Source organism: Mastomys coucha, unplaced genomic scaffold (assembly GCF_008632895.1).
Source record: "Mastomys coucha isolate ucsf_1 unplaced genomic scaffold, UCSF_Mcou_1 pScaffold6, whole genome shotgun sequence".
Classification (NCBI taxonomy): domain Eukaryota; kingdom Metazoa; phylum Chordata; class Mammalia; order Rodentia; family Muridae; genus Mastomys; species Mastomys coucha.
Genome location: NW_022196912.1, coordinates 19,696,955 through 19,715,196, shown reverse-complemented (window position 1 = coordinate 19,715,196; position 18,242 = coordinate 19,696,955). Strand labels below are relative to the sequence as shown.

The following is an 18,242-nucleotide window of genomic DNA, read 5'->3' as shown; positions in this document are numbered from 1 at the left end:
CTGTAACGTAGGCTTCCTCCATTTGCAAGTCTGCATCCAGGGTGGGGGAAGTACACTGGAAGAGGTCAGGAGCGAGCCATGGAAGTCTGCATGCAAGGTGGGGGAGTACACTGGAAGAGATACAAGAGCGAGCCATGGCACTCACAGTCGTGGGGTTGTTAATTTAGCCCAGATCAAATAAATTCACAAATTACTTAGCAATACCAGGCAATTGGGAGAGTATGCAAATATATAGAATAGATAAATCGCCTAGCTGCTGAGAAAATATTTAGAGCTGAGCCATCCAAAAAGGCTTTGTTCTCTAGGGAGGCTTTGAGGTTGGCCTTAAGGGGCAAATAGGGGTTGATGGTGCCCTATGGTGGAGCAGAGGGTGGGGACTGCAAGTTCAGGGACAGCCCTTAGGCATTAGCAGTTCATGGAGGGCAGCAGGCGGGTTGAAAGGAAAAAGTGGGCCAGGACAGGTTTGAAGTGTTCCCACAGCAAAGATAGAGGTTTGGACTGCTGCTCCCCTTTCCCTGGGAGTAATTTACTGCTTAACCTAGGAGTTTTAAACTCACTGTCTTTTGGTACTAGCTTAGAATAAATACTCTTTTAAGTAGATCATTTGAAGTGGGGTGATAAGTCTGCTTTTCATAGCACTTCTTTGTTCTTCGCTCTCACGGTCAGCCTGACCTGTGTGGGCAGCATCCCTTTTGGCATAATGTGGCCAAATAATCTTGGGCCCAGCAAGGAGAGCTCAGAGCTTTGATTTACCTGTGGAAAAAGCAGCTGTCTGAAAGCTCTTTTTTGTGTCCAAAGGACACACTGCCTGTCTGTTGAATAAAGATCTTAAGTGACCTTTGAAGATTATTCAAAATGTGCAGTTAGAAGAATAAAAAGGAATTTTGTTTTTAATGGAAACAGTATTCCAGATCCTCTGTGATGGTGTTAAAATTCTTGTTGTTTGTCTGAGACGTGACAGGAGTGTTGCAGGCGGTAGGAAATTGTTAGCTGAGTAAAATCAGTATACGTGTATCCTATACACACTGCATCAGCATCACCATCATCATCTTGGTTTGGGATATACTTCTGGGAAGAGACACCATGACCCAAGCAACTCTTATAAAAGAAAACATTTAATTGGGGCTGGCTTGCAGTTTCAGAGGTTCAGTCCATAATCATCATGATGGGACGAGTGGTAGTGTGCAGGCAGACTTAATGCTGGAATAGCCAAGAGTTCTACATCTTGATCCAAAGGCAGCAAGGAGGATACTGGGAGAGCTTGAGCATAGGAGGAAACCTCAGAGCATATCCACACAATGACACACTTCCTTCAACAAGGCCATATCTCCTAATAGTGCCACTTACCTTGGGCTGAGCATTCAAGCAGATGAGTCTAGGGAGCCAAACGTATTCAAGCCATCACAATCATCACCACCACCACCACCACCACCATCATCATCATTGTTTGTGTGCATATGTGTATATATGTTTATGTGTGTATGTGTCTGCGCACCTGCGCGTGTGCCTGCTTGGAGTCAGAGGTCAACTTTGAGGAGACATTTCTCTCTCTCCACTGTGGGTGCTGGGGACTTCAGGCTGTGAGGCTCTCTTCCTTGTGGAGCCATCTCTCCCACCTCTCACCGACTTTCATTTGTGGAGTCTGCACTTTGGCTCAGTGGCATGCCTCATTGGGAGTAAGCACTCTCAGGTAGCAGAAGTCCTCCCGTCATCTGTAGTGAGTGCTCCCTTCTGTTCTCAGTAGCTTTGTATACTTCTTGTCAAAGATTGTTGATGTGAATTTGTTGCTTCATTTATAAACCATCGTGACTATACATAGCTAGGGTTACAGCTCGTTGGTGGCAAACTTGCCTAGCATGTTTGAGACCTAGGATTTGATCCTTAGCATACCCCACAAAAAACAACAAAATGAAAAAACCAAAACCAAACAAAAACACATTGTAAACACAAATAAAGAGATTACTAGTATTCATTTCAATACTCACAAAAATAAAAATATTAAGAGCTTATGAAAAATAATATACATGCTAAAGCCTACTGGTCCAGTAAGTCACTTTTTGAAGATTTTGGTCAGTGTTAATTGAGAATGAGAGAGAGCATGTGTCTTTTTTTAAATAGCATGTACGTGTTACTCCCATGCGAGTGGTTTCTGTCTCCTTTTTATAAGCAAAAGTGGTGGACATCTCAACTCATATACATCTACGGGGTTGCAAACAGACTAAGGTTCATTTGTATCTTGTGTTCTAATTCTTTCTAGACGTGAGGTTTGTTAGATACAAAATTGCTCAGTGTGATTGAGACCACATTTGGATTCTCAGTAGTAGACTAATGTGGTGGTGTGCATTATATTCTAAGCTATTGAGCTCCATGTGCAGCCTGTGTCAGACTGCTCAGGGTAAGGCGTATTCTGACACTCCTGTCTTTTTCCAAGATGACACTTGCAGCTGCATGATACCAAGAGCTGCCTTATGTACCAAGAGTGGTCAGGGTCACAGGAACAAGCAATGCTGCTTCCTCAGCCCTAGGAGAGGGAGGAAATGGGAGCTGGGGTAATGGTGTAGATTAGAGCCGTGTGGGAGACAACCCTGGAGACTGCACAGCAAAGTGAGTGTTCAATTTTGCTGCTTTTGCTATTTTGTTTTTTTAAATGTGTGTGGTAGACCTAAGGGGGCCTTTTAAAAAGCTGATTTTCAGTTCATACAGAAAGACAAGGGGGAGAATTTTTCAGGCAGTCAGGACTGAAGACCCGTCCCGTGTAAAGTAGTCTGACCAGGCAGTGCTTATTAGTGTGGCGCTTGAGCGGCAACTGGAGCCCTGGCAGCCAGCCCTGAGAAGTGGAGTCTTCCTGCCTCCCTGAGCCAGACTGATGGAGAACTGGGGGCTAAGGCCAAGGAGTCTGGGCTCCAACACACCCTCTGGTCGTTTTTATGTGCTTGAAAGCCTGGGAAACATTGAATTAAGATGTTTGGTCACAGGGAGATAGATAGAAAGCTGCCAGCGGGGCAGATGGTTCTGAAGAGAGCTGTTGGGATGTGGCTCACCAGATTTATGACAGAGCAGGTATTGCAGCACAGTAGACTTTGCAGTCAGTGGCCCCTGATAATTTATATGTCCATATGGAGAACAGGGTTCTAACCCCCAGTTCATGCTGCATAAAAAAAAAATCAATTCAGACAGATCTATTATATAAAAATAGAAGGCTAAACAGTAAAGCCAGAGAAGTTAAACATAGAAGACCTTAAGGGACTTGAGCAGGCTAATAAAGTTCTAAGCATAAAAATGATAAACTGGACTGTATTAATAACAAGCATTTGTTTTAGTAGTAGGGATGATCCCCAGTCTCAAGCATTATATTATAAGCTATTGAGCTCCATGTGCAGCCTGTGTCTTGTCTTTTGGGCACCTAAGCAAGCTTTTCTCAGCTATTTCCTGCCACCTCCATTGAACACTAAAGAACTGTGAGATTGTCAGTAAATGTGGAGTCTAAAGTAATTGAATTTAACTTCAAGAGACAAGTTACTAAAGTCCAACATAGGAAAGCATGGGCTCAAGATGTTACTGGGATTTTGGAAGTGGGATTAGCACAAACTCAGCTAAACTCCACCCACTTTTCCCTCCTTATGAATATGCCATATTAGTCTTCGATTCCATTTATTCATGGGTACACAAGCCATGGCTGGTAAAGTAGGGGGACTCAGGCTAGTTTAGGAAAGAATTTGTTTTTGAGATAAAATGGTCTTGTGTAACTCAGGCTGGCCTTGAACTTGGTCTGTAGGTGAAAAAGGCCTTGAGCTCCTGAGTGCCTTCTGCTTCCTCCTAAGTGCTAGGATTACAGGGGTGTGTGCTGTTTCTCTTGGGCTGTGTGGTACTGGGACACACACTCCAGTATCATGGATGTTAGGCCAGCACTCTGCCAACTGGTCCCTTTACAAAGGAGCCAGTTATTTGCAACCTTTTGATATGTTGTTTATCACAGAACAAATGGAATTTTATAAAAATAACTTTTTTTTTTTAAATAGCTGAAAACATTCTCAGATCAGCTCCTATCATCATTTAGGTGTGAAAACTCAGGTCTCAAAGTGGCAGACATCTTTCTCAAGGGAGCTGTTGGCAGAGTTGGACTGGTAGCTTGTGAAGCTTCCCCTGTCCTATACTGACATGCTGGTAGGTGTGCTCATCATGTAGGACTTGTTAATGCACCGTATTGTTGAGATTTGGTGGGTACAAATACCTGTCACATGTAGAGGACACTCACAGTTAGCTAGTGTCCCCTTTTCTACAGTATTCCCTGAGTCCTGGTTATAGGAGTAGGTAGTGTTTAGATGTCCCAGTTAGGGACATGGTTTTTCCGTGATCATTTATTCTCTTCATTTTGACTGGTTCTGGATCTCTGTACTAGCCTCATCTGCTGCAAATCTGAAGCTTGTTTGGTGAGGGTGAGAGCTACCCTTGTCTATGAGGATAAGGATACGTTTCAGTGCACAGTTAGAAGCTGTATTGCTTTAGGAAAATGACACTAGTAGATTCTCTAGGGTCTGTAGTACCCTAGAGAATTCTCTTTAGGTCCATGTCGTTGGCTAGATTTACAGTACCAGACGTTATTCCTACCTGATGACTGGGCTATAGGTTTTGAACACCGCCATTGTTAAATTACACCTGTGTATACTTCACCCTCTGCCAAAGAAGTCGAGCCACGCCCCATTTGTCCCTTTACTCTTCCATGTGTACCTCTAGTGCTCCAGGCAGGCTGCAAGGTCCAGGGGAGTCGCATAACTCCAGTTCTTCTCTGAACCAAACTGGGTGCCTCAACAGGACTCCCCATGTGAAGGTGGAGTTCACATTTGTCAGAATTGCTGACAGGAGCTGTTAAGCTGAGGCTGATCCAGAAGTAGACAATTGGGGGGAGGGTCATGATTTCTAAGGTCCTCAGCGGAGTGGAATTACAAGCAGTGATTCCGTTGGGATAGTGGAGACAGTCACTTTTCACCATAGGCTTGAGTTTTAAGCAGTGGCTGTCCCTACCTGCTGTGGAGGAGCAGGCTGTTGTCACTGTTGGTCTCTGCAGGGTGTGAGGAGTGCTTCTTTTTTCTTTTCTAGTGCTGCACATTATCTTATCCCATGGCTGTGTTTCCTGCAGCATAGTAACTACAGTGTGCGATTTACTCGAGTAATTACCTTCTTCGGTGACATTGGTATCTGGTCCATTCTTTCTCAACGCCTTTAAAATATCTATTTGTCAGATGGCATTTTGTTTTCAGTTGTGTAGTGGGACCTTTTTCTTCACAGCCACATCTGAGTTCAAGGCAGACTTCCTGTTGTCTCGACTGTGAGGGAACAGTCTGATTTGGTTGCTGGAGAATCTTATAAAATGAGAGAGTTGTTTGGGACAAAACGCTACTATCAGCTTCTGTTGTTATCTTCATTTTCTTAATTGTAGGGAGAGTGGTCTAGATTAAGGTTAGAGTTCAGGGTCTTGAAACTAGAAGGGGGATCATGAGAATAGAGGCAGAGATCTTTATCGAGGGGGAAGGGCTGATGAGATCCATGCGACATAGAATGGAGACTCTCTTTGGGAAGGAAGGGAGGCAGCTAGAGGAGGCTGGGGCCATCGGGGAGATAGTGGGACAAGTAACCAAGGAGAATAAACTGTAATTGCACAAGTGTGTGGAAACACTGTGATGAAACCTATTATTTGTATGTTAACCTAAAAAGTTAAGGTTTTTTTTTTTATATATGTATATGAAAGGAAATAAAAGGCAAAGAACTCGTGGTGAGTGGCTAGTGAGGCAGGAAGGTGATGGAAGTAGGTGAATTGAGCTGGGCAGGAACAGCGAGGAATTCTACAGACTTTGGTGTCATTAATGAACATTGGGAGTTATGGATAAATTTGCCCAGAGACAAACTTGTATTATTTTAACCTAGTAGTTCTTAAAATGGGCTATGCTTAAGCATTACCTATGGAGTACTTAAAAAAAAAAAAACCTGTGGATGCCCAGATCCTCCTCTTGGAAATGTATTTACTTTTAAAGTAGTAAATGCTTGCCAGGTACTTCTAATGAGCAGGTAGGCTGTGTGGGTGGCTAATTGGATTCTGACCAGAGTGCTTGTTTGGAAGCAGGCAGCACACTGCGGTGAAGGCTGGCATCAACTCGTAGATAAACAAGCCCCTTTGTGCTGCGCTTTAGTGAAGGTTGCTGTTGGGATGAGCACTCAGGGACAGTTGTGCATTCCCCATCGCTGTCTGAGAGGTTGTGTCCATTATGCCAAGCAGCCTCCATTTACCACCGTACACTTGGTATCTCTCACAACTTTTACTTTGATTTTTGGCACTGCTGATTCTTTTTAAAGTTTCTGCCTGAGTTCTGTAAGAGACTGGCATGGCTTTCTCCGGGTTAAGTTTCAGTGTGTGCACATTTTAACTTTCAGTATAGGTGAGTTTTTCTTAGGATGCTTCCTTTAGGAAAACATTTTGTTCCAAGTTAGGGCCTCTAACATTCAGGACTCCCTACTCTAACCACAGCTAAAAGGATTCCCTACATTAAAATTAGTGTCCTATTATAAATTGAGAAAGAGAAGAACCCTTTGTCTGTCTGTCTTCCTAGGGGGTCAAATCTGCATTTTGCTGCATTTTGCTGCATTGTGATTTTGGGGTAGGTACCTCTGAGAGCTGCCTCTCTTGACTGACCCCTTTTTTCTCTGCCTTCTCCTTTCTTCCACCAGTGTTTACTTTCACAACCAAAGTTCTGGGCCATTCAGACGTCAGCCTTGATCCTCCGGACAAAACTTGAGAGAGGAAGCACACGGCGAATGGAGCGGGCAATGAGGCAGACTCAGGTAGCGTGGTGGTCCTCTCTCCCTCCTGCTGAGTGCGTGTTTACCTGTGACATTTGCAAGAACAGGATGCCTGTATTCCATTCACATTTTGCTGTTATTTAGGTTTCAGGTTTTAGAATTTGGCCACAAAGCGCAGCTTTGTCACTTTGGTTTGTGGCTTTGTGACCTTAGCAGTTAACCTCTGTAATCCTGGATCTTGCCATGTATCTGTGCTGGCCTCAGACTCACTTTGCAGCCAAGAGTGAACTCCTGATACTCCTACTTCCATGCCCAGCTTGGGCTTTGGATATTCCGTCTTTGGTGTGAGAGGCTGAGAACATGCTCTGAGTCGGGGCATGGAGCTACAAGGCCAGGGATGCTACTCTGCTGCAGGGTCTGTTTTACCTCCTTATCTTTTCGTGCTGTGCCACCTTACCAAGAGAGGTGTGTGGGTCTACTTGAGGAACAGAGTTAGAGTTGTCATTTCTGCCTCTGCAGGGCAGTCCTTCAAGAGAAAAATCTTTTTATTTCCCCAGCTCTCAGGTTTTGGAAATTAGCCAGTCCGTGTGACAGGATGATGCTGTGGTCTGTCTAATTTGCTGCTTTTGTTGAGCCACTTAGCTCATGCTCTGAACTTTTGCCAGTTCCTCTGATTCACAGTGTACTGCTTTAGTGTTTGTTGAAATTACTACATCTCTCAAGAGTAAGGAAATGAGTTAAAATAACAAATGTATATATAAAACAATGTTTTTTATAAAGAATGTTTTAATTTTTGTAAAAATTGGTGACCTTCCAACACTGTGTGGTGCTAAATGATGAACTGTTAAAGTTGAGGGGGATAGTGAGGGGGTTCAGAAGTGGCTCTAAGGGAAAAGCTCAGTAATGTCCTATTCCTGTTAGAAGAAATGCAGGTGTGCTGGAGTCAGGCAGCTTGCTCAGATTTGTCTGGTCGGTTACTGACAGCTTGTATGGGCTGTACCATAGTTATAAGCAGTTATATTGGTGGCTCCAATGGCAGGTCCGGTCCTAAATCATAGTACACCTTTAAGTGACATATGCCAAAATCAAGAAGAAAATGTAGCATCATATATGAAAGTAAATAACCAAAGATTCTAAAAGCCACAAGGGAGAGAGAATTACAAACTCAGGCCAAACTGTTAAACCATGAAGTCTAGGCTGAGCTTGGTAACTGTTGTTACCTGTTCAGACTAGGAGAGCATTTGCCATCAAGACAGTGCTCATGGGATCACAGTTGTCAGTAGCTCTGGTGCTCTGAGTAAGAATGACCCTCACAGGCTCAGTCTCCATGGAATGGCACTATTTGAAATGATTAGACGGATTAAGAGGTGTGACTTTATTGGGGCAAATATGTCACTGGGAGTGAACTTTGATGTTTCAAAGCCCAGGTCAAGCCCAGAGTCTCTGCCCCTGCCTTCAGATCAAGATGCAGTAGTTGTCAGCTACTGCTTCAGCGTCTGCATGTGTGTTCCGTGCTTCCTGCCATGATAGTCATGAAAATGTAACAAGCTCCCAGTAAATGCTTTCTTTTACAATATTGCCTCAGTCGTGGTTGTTATTGCTATAGAACACTGACTAAGATGGTAGCCATACTCGGCTTTTTTTAAAAAGTGAAATATAGCCTTTTCTATTGTTACCCAGCTTTCTCATGAGAATAGATTTTGGGGGGGGGGTATTTCTTACCTATTTTTGTTTCTTCTTTTGAAAAGTTTATTCAGATCCCATTTTTTTTTTCTGTTTTTTTGAGTAGATCGTTTGCTTTTTTAAATTTTGGGGATTTTTGTTTTGTTTTGTTTTGTTCTACATATTCTGGGTATTAACTCTCTGTCAGATGATAGTTGGCGGAGTCTCTCCCTCTCTGTGGTTTCCTCTTTGCTCACCTGCTTGCTTATTGGTGCAGAAGAATTTTAGTTTTATGAGGTCTCATTTGTTAATTGTTGGTCTCAATTCCTGGGCAAATGGGGTCCTATTCAGAAAATCCTTTCCAATACTGATAACCTGTCAGGTATGCTTTTGTTTTCCTCTGTCAGTTTCAGGTTTCATAATTAGATCTCTGGTCCATTTTGAGTTAATTTTTGTACAAAGTGATGGATACAGGCTAATTTCACTTTTCATGTAGCCGTTCACTTCTCCCAACACCATTTGTTGAAGCCACTGCATTTTCTCCAGTGTTTGTCTTTTGGCATCTTTGTTAAGTACTGGATGGTTGTAGTTACAGGTACCCATGCATGGGCCTTCAATCTTGTTCCATCCAGCTTAATGTGGTGATTATAGTGCATGAAAACAAAGTTCCTTTACAGTCTCTTAGAAATTTTGAAAATTCAAAGGGACCTGAAGTCAGAAATTTTAAGAGTGCTGACCCAAGGTGTGGCTAAGGAAGTGGGTACTAGTGTGGCCCCCCAGCTTCCCCAGGCTCCTCTGGTAGAACTCTAGCTCTTCCAGCTCCCATTAGCAACAGCAGCGGAACAAGTCCTGCTGTCTGTCGTATGGGATTTGAGTGCAGTAAAGAATGGTTCTCAGTGTTCCTCCAGCAAGAGGCTGCTTTCCACTTCGCAGTCTGCTCATTTCCAGGTAGAGACGATACGAGGCTTAGAAGAAGCTGTCCAGTCACTTGCCTACCCCGGCGGAGTCTTGGGATTTTTACCTGGCTTTCTATTTCCTGCAGGTGCCATTCTATAATTATTATGTAATACTGGCTTAGCATAGGTTTAAGGATGCTGTTGGAACTTGGTAGATTTTAATTCTAATTCTCCTTCCCACAGAGACTTATTTTCCTTGGGAGTCTGAAGTGGCAGTCTACTTGATTGCTTGATTTGTAAATCACTGTTGAGTTTAGGTGCCTGTCCAAAAAAAAAAAAAAAAAAAAAAAAAAAAGAAAGAAAGCTGTTTCACCTGACTGTTGATATATTTGGTTAAGTATATTCTTTTAAATTTTAAAAGTAAGTTCTATCCTGCATATACAGGTATTTACAAAGATTGCACAGAAAGCAAATCAAAGGTGATCTGGCATGTGATCAATCAGACTTTTTAGATTATCAGCTAGTCCCTGTTGGCTCTTCATAAAGTCCAGACACTTTGATATCCTTCTAGTGAGAATAGATTGCTTTCAGTGACAGGGAATGCCCTTTGGGTCAGCTCCGCTCCTTTGAAGATGTGTGCGCACACACTCAGATGCAAGCCCACAGAGTTTAAATCATACCAGAGTGTGTGCAGTGTTGCCTTAGATACTAAGTCATTTTCTGTGCTAACTTTAAGTCTTAGTCTTGATCTTCTGTAGGCTTTTCTGGGAAATTCTTTACTGAGAACAGCACCCAAAGGAGGAGACACACCTTTGATTCTGCAATTCATTCACTCTGACTGGAGATGTGGGCATTGTTCTTATTGGTGGGTGGCTGGGACTCCATTTATACCACGACTTTGCTTTTAGAAGGAGTTTAGGAGAAATGCCCTGAAAAGGAAGTATTCAAATTGAAAACAAGCAGGTACAGTGGTGTGTATCTGTCTGTAGCCCAGCATTTGGGAAGGCTGACAGGAGGGTGTTGGGAAGTTTGAGGTCTGCTGAGTCACCTATGGGCTGTGGGGAGGGTATTGGGAAGTTTGAGGTCTGCTGGGTCACCTATGGGCTGTGGGGAGGGTGTTGGGAAGTTTGAGGTCTGCTGGGTCACTTATGGGCTGTGGGGAGGCCCTACTTTTGGACACCTGGCTTTGCTCCCAGTGAATGTACGTGATACTTGAAATTAGTAACTGGTACTAACAACCAGCGTATCTTAAGTGTCTGAAATAGAAGGCCGTCAGGGCCAGAGATGGAACTGAGTGGGTAAGAGCACTTGTTGCTCTTTCAGACGACCCTGCTGCGATTCCTTGTATCCACATGGTGGCTCACATTAACCGTCTGTAACTCCACTTCCATAGGGTCTGATGCTTCTGAGTTCTGCAGGCAGGAGACACACAATGATATCCACAGAAGGCAGAACAATAAATAAAGCTACAGAAATTGAGAGAGACTTAAAACAAGCACAAAACGACCAAAGCGTTCATGAGAAAGCCTTCCTTGTAGATTTGCTGAAGAGGCAAGAACTATTTTTAAAATCCTTTCATTGGTGAATGCCCTGAGGTTAAATGATCCTTTCTTTGTGGATAGACCTGGAAGAGAATTCAGGTCATTGGTAATGTCAGGTCTGCTTTTCCTATTGACAAAACCTGTGAGGATTCCAGTTTGTTTGAATATGGCAGAATTATCTCAGAACTTGCTAAAAATTAACTTGCTCTGAAAAATCTAGTAACCCACTGTTGCCACCAAGGGCCCTTGGTTCAGAGACTCCACACCCACCACGTTTAATACCACCAGCTGGAGATTAAGTGTGCAAACTCATGAGCTTTTGGAGGATATTTCACCTCAAACAATGGCAGGATTTTGTTAGGATGTATTAGTAAATTAGCAAATCAAAAAAAAAAAGTACTTGGAACTCAGTGGAGGGACTAGCAGTGTGCCTCCACCCTTTTTGGTCTGTTAGTTTAATGTTCTTAGTTTTGGTGGTAGCTAACCACTGCTTAGGTGATTGTCAGGCGTACGGTAGCAACAAGTATACTGTGTGCAGGAGAAAGGTGCCCAGGTGCCAGTTAATCTTTATTACGAGTGGGGCCAGCTCAGCTCTTGCAGGAACTCACGTGAGTGGTGCTCAGCCTGTGCGTTTATATCATGTTCATAACAGCAGCAACATTACAGTCGTGCAGCAGTAGCAACAATAATCTTAGGGTTGTGGGTCGCAACCTCACAACATGAGGAAGTGCATTCCAGGGTGTCAGCGTTAGGAAGGGTGAGAGCCACTGGGCTAGACAGTTGACTCTGTTCTGTTTGGTGGGCGTTCTGCTTCAGACAGCACCAAGTACAGCAGACATAGATACCTGTAGAAGTATCTGAATGCACAAAACATTGATTATTAGTAAACCATGAACTGCTTACCAAGTAGTTCATGGTACCTCATCATATCATCCAACAACATGGATTTTGTTGTAACTAGGACTTGGTACCTTGTATATGCTATGTTTATTAAGTAAAAGCTATTTTTTTTTTCTTTTTGAAAAAGTGGTATGTTGGTTTAAAAAAAAACCCTTTCTTTGACATGAAGGAATTCTGAGATCTTTATTTATGTATTGTGACCATATGTCTTCAGCCAGAAGTTGCTGTTCTTTGCTCTCCCACCCTCCCTCCCTCCCTCCCTCCCTCCCTCCCTCCCTTTGCCCCTCAGTGAAACAGCCTGGGTAGAGGCATGCAACCTTTTTGCTATTAAGTTTCTATGAAGCAAGTCCAAGAAGTTTTGTCCAAGATAGTTGAGGAGTGTGGTTATGTCTCAATTTGTTCTGACTGACTTTGATGGAATAGAATCTAGGGCTGTCCAAGAAGTGATGTGTACTACTGCATTTGCTCTGACACGTGAGCTCGTTCTGTGAGACACAGAACTGATGAGTGGATGTCCTCCCTAGCACACTGCAGAGAGCCACAGTTTCGGAGCTGTTGTGCCACTTAGGAACTGGCCTGTGCCCGACTCCATTGTCCTTCCTGTTCTCGTCATCTCTAATGAAATACCTGACAGAGGCAGCTAAAGGGATAGATTTTGTCTTCGGAGATGTTAGTTCATTGTGAGAGCAACCCAGTCTGTGTTGGTGGGAGCTTCAGGCAGCATGGCTATTCTCGTTGGCCAGCCAAGAAGCAGAGTCCTAAGCTTAGAATGAAAGGCAGGTATACCCTTCAAGAGGCCACTCCTGCTTTGCTGCCTGCTAGCACTCTTGGCCCAAAGGTTCTGCAACCTCTCCATATTGTACAGCTGGGAACCAAGTGCTTAAACACATCAGCCTTTGGAGGACATGTCATGTCAAGTCACGGCAGGATTTTGTCAGGATGTTTTAGATTCCTGTCCTTATCTTTCTTCTGAGGAGGTTCATTATTGATTCTTACATTTATTTTTAAATTTTAAATTTAATTTTAAACAACTTGAAAGAAGGTACAAGTATAATACAGCAATACTTCCATATGCTGATGTGTACCAGCGCTGTGCCAGCTCTGTTGCTCTGCCATCTTCAAACAGCTTTGTTTGTTGGAGTCAGAAAGTTAAGAAAGATATGTTAAGCCCAGTAACACATGCCTTTAGTCCTGTTACTCAGAGGCAGAGGCAGGAGGAGCTACATGGCTTCAAGGCCAGTCTAGTCTACAGAGCAAGCTCTAGGATAGCTAGGGCTACATAGAGAAACCCTGTCTCCAAAAAGAAAAAAAGACATATTACTAATAACTCAATCATTGTGGGGGAAAAAAAATCACAGTAATTCACATTTGAAAGTCTGATACCAAGATCTGAGGAGTTGTACACGCCTTTATTCCTAGCACTCAGGAGGTAGAGACAGAGGATTTCTGAGTTTGAGGCCAGCCTAGTATACAGAGTGAGTTCCAGGACAGGCAGGCTACACAGAGAAACCCTGTCTCAAGGTGTATTTCCCCCAACCCCTAAAGGAAAGTCTGATACTAGAAAAAGCCTGTGGAGTACAGACTAATAATGACTGGTCAGGGAGCTGCTGTCCATGTGTTTGTCTAGGATTCAGACTGTCTGTATTCAAGGTGACATTTTGTGTGTGAGCTTTGGATGGCCAGGCACTTGATTACTATATGGTGCCAGCTTTTGCCTCTGCACTTGGCCTGGGTTCCTGCTTTCAAAGAGCCATCTTGGTCATCTCATCTGCTGCTTGATGCAGTCTGTGGGAGCTGCTTTTCATTACCAGGTTCGGAATTTCAGGACATCTTAGGAATTCTTCAGTTACACAGCTTGCAGCTGCCCACTGCACCCCACAGATGGTCTTGCGTGAATGGATGCCTACCCTTACATCTCTTGCTAAAGAATGAGAAAGTACTTGTTTGTAATTGGATAGACCTGCCTTTTCTCATTACTTAATTCCCAAGGGAAATAAAAACCAGATTGTTCATATAGTTACTCTGTCATTGACGCTGGAGAGTGACATTGTCAAAATGCCATTATGTTGGAGATAAATGTAGTAGAGGACAATTTTCTTAGAGAAAATGAAATTTTTTAGTAATAATGCTAGTTCTTTGAAAGATTTGTTATAAGAAATTTTAGTTAAAAAAATTTCCTGGTTGTATTTAAATATGCATGTTTATAGGTGTATTGATTAAATTTCAAGTTTTTAAAATACTTAAAAGAAACTTCATACTTCTCTAACCTTGACAAAATGACTTAAATTCTTTGTTGTTTATATGTGCATTTTAATAACTTCATAATAACTTGTTTACATAAAAAATCATGCACACAGATTGATTATTGTATATATTCCTAGGCTCTTGCAGACCAATTTGAAGATAAAACCACATCTGTACTGGAACGTCTAAAGATTTTCTACTGTTGTCAAGTGCCCCCTCACTGGGCTGTTCAGGTACTTCTGATTGTCTTTGATAGGAAAAATACCTGAAATTAGAAGAGAAAATATATCAGAAAGGGATGACTTAAATGTATTTTTGAATTTTAAAAATTTTCAGTGAAATTAATAAAAGCAGTTGGGGATTGCAATTGTTTCAAATTGCTGTTTTGATTAAATTGGTAGTAAATTTATAGATTTTTGGTAGGGTTTTAAATTGGTAGTAGATAGAATCCTAGAAACTAACATAGAATCATAAATGCTTTTCATGAGTTGGAGTTTATTAAGAGAAGGTTGTAATATAGATGTAAGCATAGGTAGGTATCCAGAGGGAGAGAATGGGGGAAGGAGAGAGTATTAGCTAAGGAAAGAGAGAGAGAGTCTTAGTTAAGGAAAAAGGGAATGTGTTAGCTAAGGAAAGGGTGTGTTAGCTAAGGAGATAGATAGATAGATAGATAGATAGATAGATAGATAGATAGATAGATAGATAGATAGATAGATAGGGAGAGAGTATTAGCATTGGCTTAGGAAAGAGAGAGAGTGCATTAGCTAAGGAAAGAATGGCTTTGGCTTCTCAGGAGATTTGTCTGCCTGCTTTCGTTTCCAAAAGGACATTTTATATTAGCTTTTTTTTTTTTTTTAAGATTAATTTATTTATTATATGTGAGTACACTTTCGCTGTCTTCAGACTCACCAGAAGAGGTCATCAGATCTCATTACAGATGGTTGTGAGCCACCATGTGGTTGTTGGGATTTGAACTCAGGACCTCCAGAAAAGCAGTCAGTGCTCTTAACCGCTGAGCCCTCTCTCCAACCCCTTATATTAGCTTTTTAAAAGAGTTACTTTCATTTTTTATTATGTATGCGTGTGTGAGTGTGAGTGTATGTGTGTGGTTGTATGAGTATGAAAGTATGAGTTTAAATTTGTGAGTGCTTGTGTATATGGGTGTACGTGCTCAGTGTGTGCAGGTGACCATGGAGGACAGAAGACAGGATTGTGCATGCCATTGATATGAGTCAGAGAACTGAACTCTGGTCTCAGAGTAGGAAGTATTCTTAATTGTAGAACCATCTCTTGAGCCCCAACATTTTATATTTAAATATCTTTAAGGACTTTATACCAAAAAATAAACATTTGAACCTTTTAACAATGTTGTTTCAAAAACACACAAACAAAAAAACCCACCAAAACCAAAGCCAAACCAAAGCATTTATTTGGCACTTTATGTTTTGAGATATGCCTGAGTGTTTTTCTCCTTCCAGGGTGCAGGGGTGACTGGGGTGGCTCCTAAAGCCACACTGAGCTGCTGTGCGGCCCCTTGTCCAGCTCCTGCTGGATTATAGATATGCTCCCCGTAATTGTTTCTTAACTCTGTGGAGAAGAGAACGGAGCCCCAGAGCAGTGAACTGTGGACATGAACTGGCTCCCGATGTCTTGATACTTAGTATACTTTACTTTTACTTATACTCCCCGACCCCTACACACACATTTAAGACAGTCTTACTATGTAGCCCTGCAATCCTGAAACTCAGAGTTCTGCCTGCCTTCCAAGTGCTAGGATTAACACTTAGCAGGATGCATACATGCTTTCTGCAGTTTCCTCATTATCTTATTTTATCATACTGATTTTAGAAATTGTCCCAAATTTTATAGATAAGGCACTATGGTACAGATTAAATAATGATAGTCAGAGGTCTCTAGATGATCTAGTGACTTGCTGTTTTAACCAGCTTCCTGTCCTATCACTTGTGTATTATATACACAGGTAGACCTGTAGAATTAGAAAAGCTGCCTACTGTCCAGTGGCAAAAGTCATGTTATGAGAAGCCTTAGAGGGGCTAGAATCTTAAACTAGGTTAATTTGTTATTACACTTTGGAAGCCACCTTATATGTTGAACAAAACACAGGTAGTAAAAAGTTTTACTCTAACTCTCAAGAGCATCTTCTTCATCCAGGAGGAGCTAACAGCTGAAACCTTTGGTGCCCACGATCCCAGTCTGTGCTGCTAATGAAGAGTTGGTCCTGTGTGGTTCGTGGTTGGTCAGCGGTTGAGATTCTGAGCTATCGTTATAAGAAAATATGTCTGTTGAATGTGAAGCTTCTGCTCTTTGGTTGTGAGCCTGAGCCCTCTCTCCAGCTATGTAGACAATTAGGAAACCCAAATGCTGTCAACATAGAATTTAGATAATTGTCTGTCTCCTTAGGAAGGTATGGTTTTAGAGTCCTTAGCAGTTGATAAAATATAGATCACGTTCCATTAAATTAAATAGCCCTTTTACTTTCATCATAGAAGCTAGCTATATCTTTGTATATTATTTGAAAGTTAAGTGCCAAAAGCAAAGCCTTTACCATGGCCAGTCGTATCCTCCTGAGTTTCTTCACCTTTGAATTAAAGGTACTGAAGCACGCCGGGCGGTCTTGGAGCACACCTTTAATCCCAGCACTTGGGAGGCAGAGGCAGGCGGATTTCTGAGTTCGAGGCCAGCCTGGTCTACAGAGTGAGTTCCAGGACAGCCAGGGCTATACAGAGAAACACTGTCTCGAAAAACAAAAAACAAACAAACAAACAAAAGGTACTGAAGCACTTCCTTCATGAGCAGCAGTTGTGCCGCTGCTCTGTAACCTGTATCTTATTCAGTGCTCTGAAATTGCCAAATGCTCCTAGATTTTGTGGTATACAGAAATACTGTTAAGCCCTGTCCACTTTCCTTTTTGAGACAAAGTCTCAGTGTATATCCCTGGCTATCCTGGAACCCACTATATAGACCAGGTTGGCCTTCAGCACACAGAGATCCACCTGCGTCTGCCTCCCAGTATTGAGATTAAAGGTTTGTGCCTCATGCCTAAGCTTCTTAATTCTTGAGTGTGACCTGAATTTTCAAAGAGCAGTAAAGAGATCCTCAAAAAAGAACACAGCACAGCGCTCACTCTCTCACTCATCAGCATCATCTCTTTTATGTTACCTAGTATGTGGTCCATGCCTGTAGGAGGGCCACTTAAAGCACAGCCTGTTTATTGTCAAATTTTACTGGCCCTAGCCTAACCTACTCATTGTGATCTCTGTGACCTTAAGTGACTAGATCACTAGAATGTGTCTAGAACAAGCAGGAGTGCTGGAGACAGCCAGAGATGCCCTCATGTTAGGTAGAGCTTTGTGTTGTCTGTGTGTACTGTCTGCTCCATGGAGCTTTATAAATCAGACGTTCTCATGCACAGAATCTTTAGATAAGGAAATAATTGATGTGCTTTTCTGAGTCCTGGGTTAAAAATTAAATGCATTGAGTATTTTGATCAGTTTCTATTTTGTTTTTAGTATTTCATCCCCTATAGAAAGGCTTACTGAAGTAATACACATGGTTCTCACAAATTCCTAGATAGTAGAGGCTGAGTTCCATAGGAGGTATATGTATCACAATACAGGGCCCTTTAAAAGGCAGGTTGGAGGTAAAAGAAGGTTGGAGGTAAAAGGCAGGTTGGAGGTAAAAGAAGGTAGAAGGGATTGGCTTCATAGCAAGGAATGTGATGACTCGCTCCTGTTCTTCCAGCGCCAGCTCGCAGGTTTGCTGTTTGAGTTGGGATGCACCACCTCAGCGTTGCAGATATTTGAGAAGCTGGAGATGTGGGAGGACGTGGTCATCTGCCATGAGAGGGCTGGGCAGCACGGGAAGGTAGGTGGCCGCCATGCCTGTGGCAGTGAGCACCTATTGCTCTTTAGAAAGACCCTTCTGATAGCATTTGCTTACATTCCTTGTTTAACTTAAGACTTTCTAGTGTTTTCTCTGATTTATGTTGCATAGCATATTTTCTTTTTTGTTGTTGTTGTTGTTGTTGTTGATCTGCCACTGTTTGTTATTTCAGCACTGTAACTGAGGAAGAGCCTGAACTGCTGGCTCATCTTCCCTTTGTATTTGTATAGGGAGCCCTGCACTCCTATAAAAGATTTTAAAATACAAAATGTACAAGAAAACACAATCCCAAGTGCTGTAAACA

At 42.4% G+C, this 18,242-nt stretch overlaps 1 protein-coding gene across 1 annotated transcript in view; it reads left to right on the top strand.

Annotated features, from left to right (window-relative positions):
* Positions 1–18,242, top strand: part of Ttc27 (tetratricopeptide repeat domain 27) — a 136,586-nt gene that overhangs the window by 39,708 nt on the left and 78,636 nt on the right. Inside the window, exons 10-12 of the mRNA XM_031355431.1 lie at positions 6,721–6,834; positions 14,173–14,268; positions 17,798–17,920. Of these exons, the coding sequence (XP_031211291.1) occupies positions 6,721–6,834; positions 14,173–14,268; positions 17,798–17,920 (333 nt within the window). The remainder of the gene's footprint in view (positions 1–6,720; positions 6,835–14,172; positions 14,269–17,797; positions 17,921–18,242) is intronic.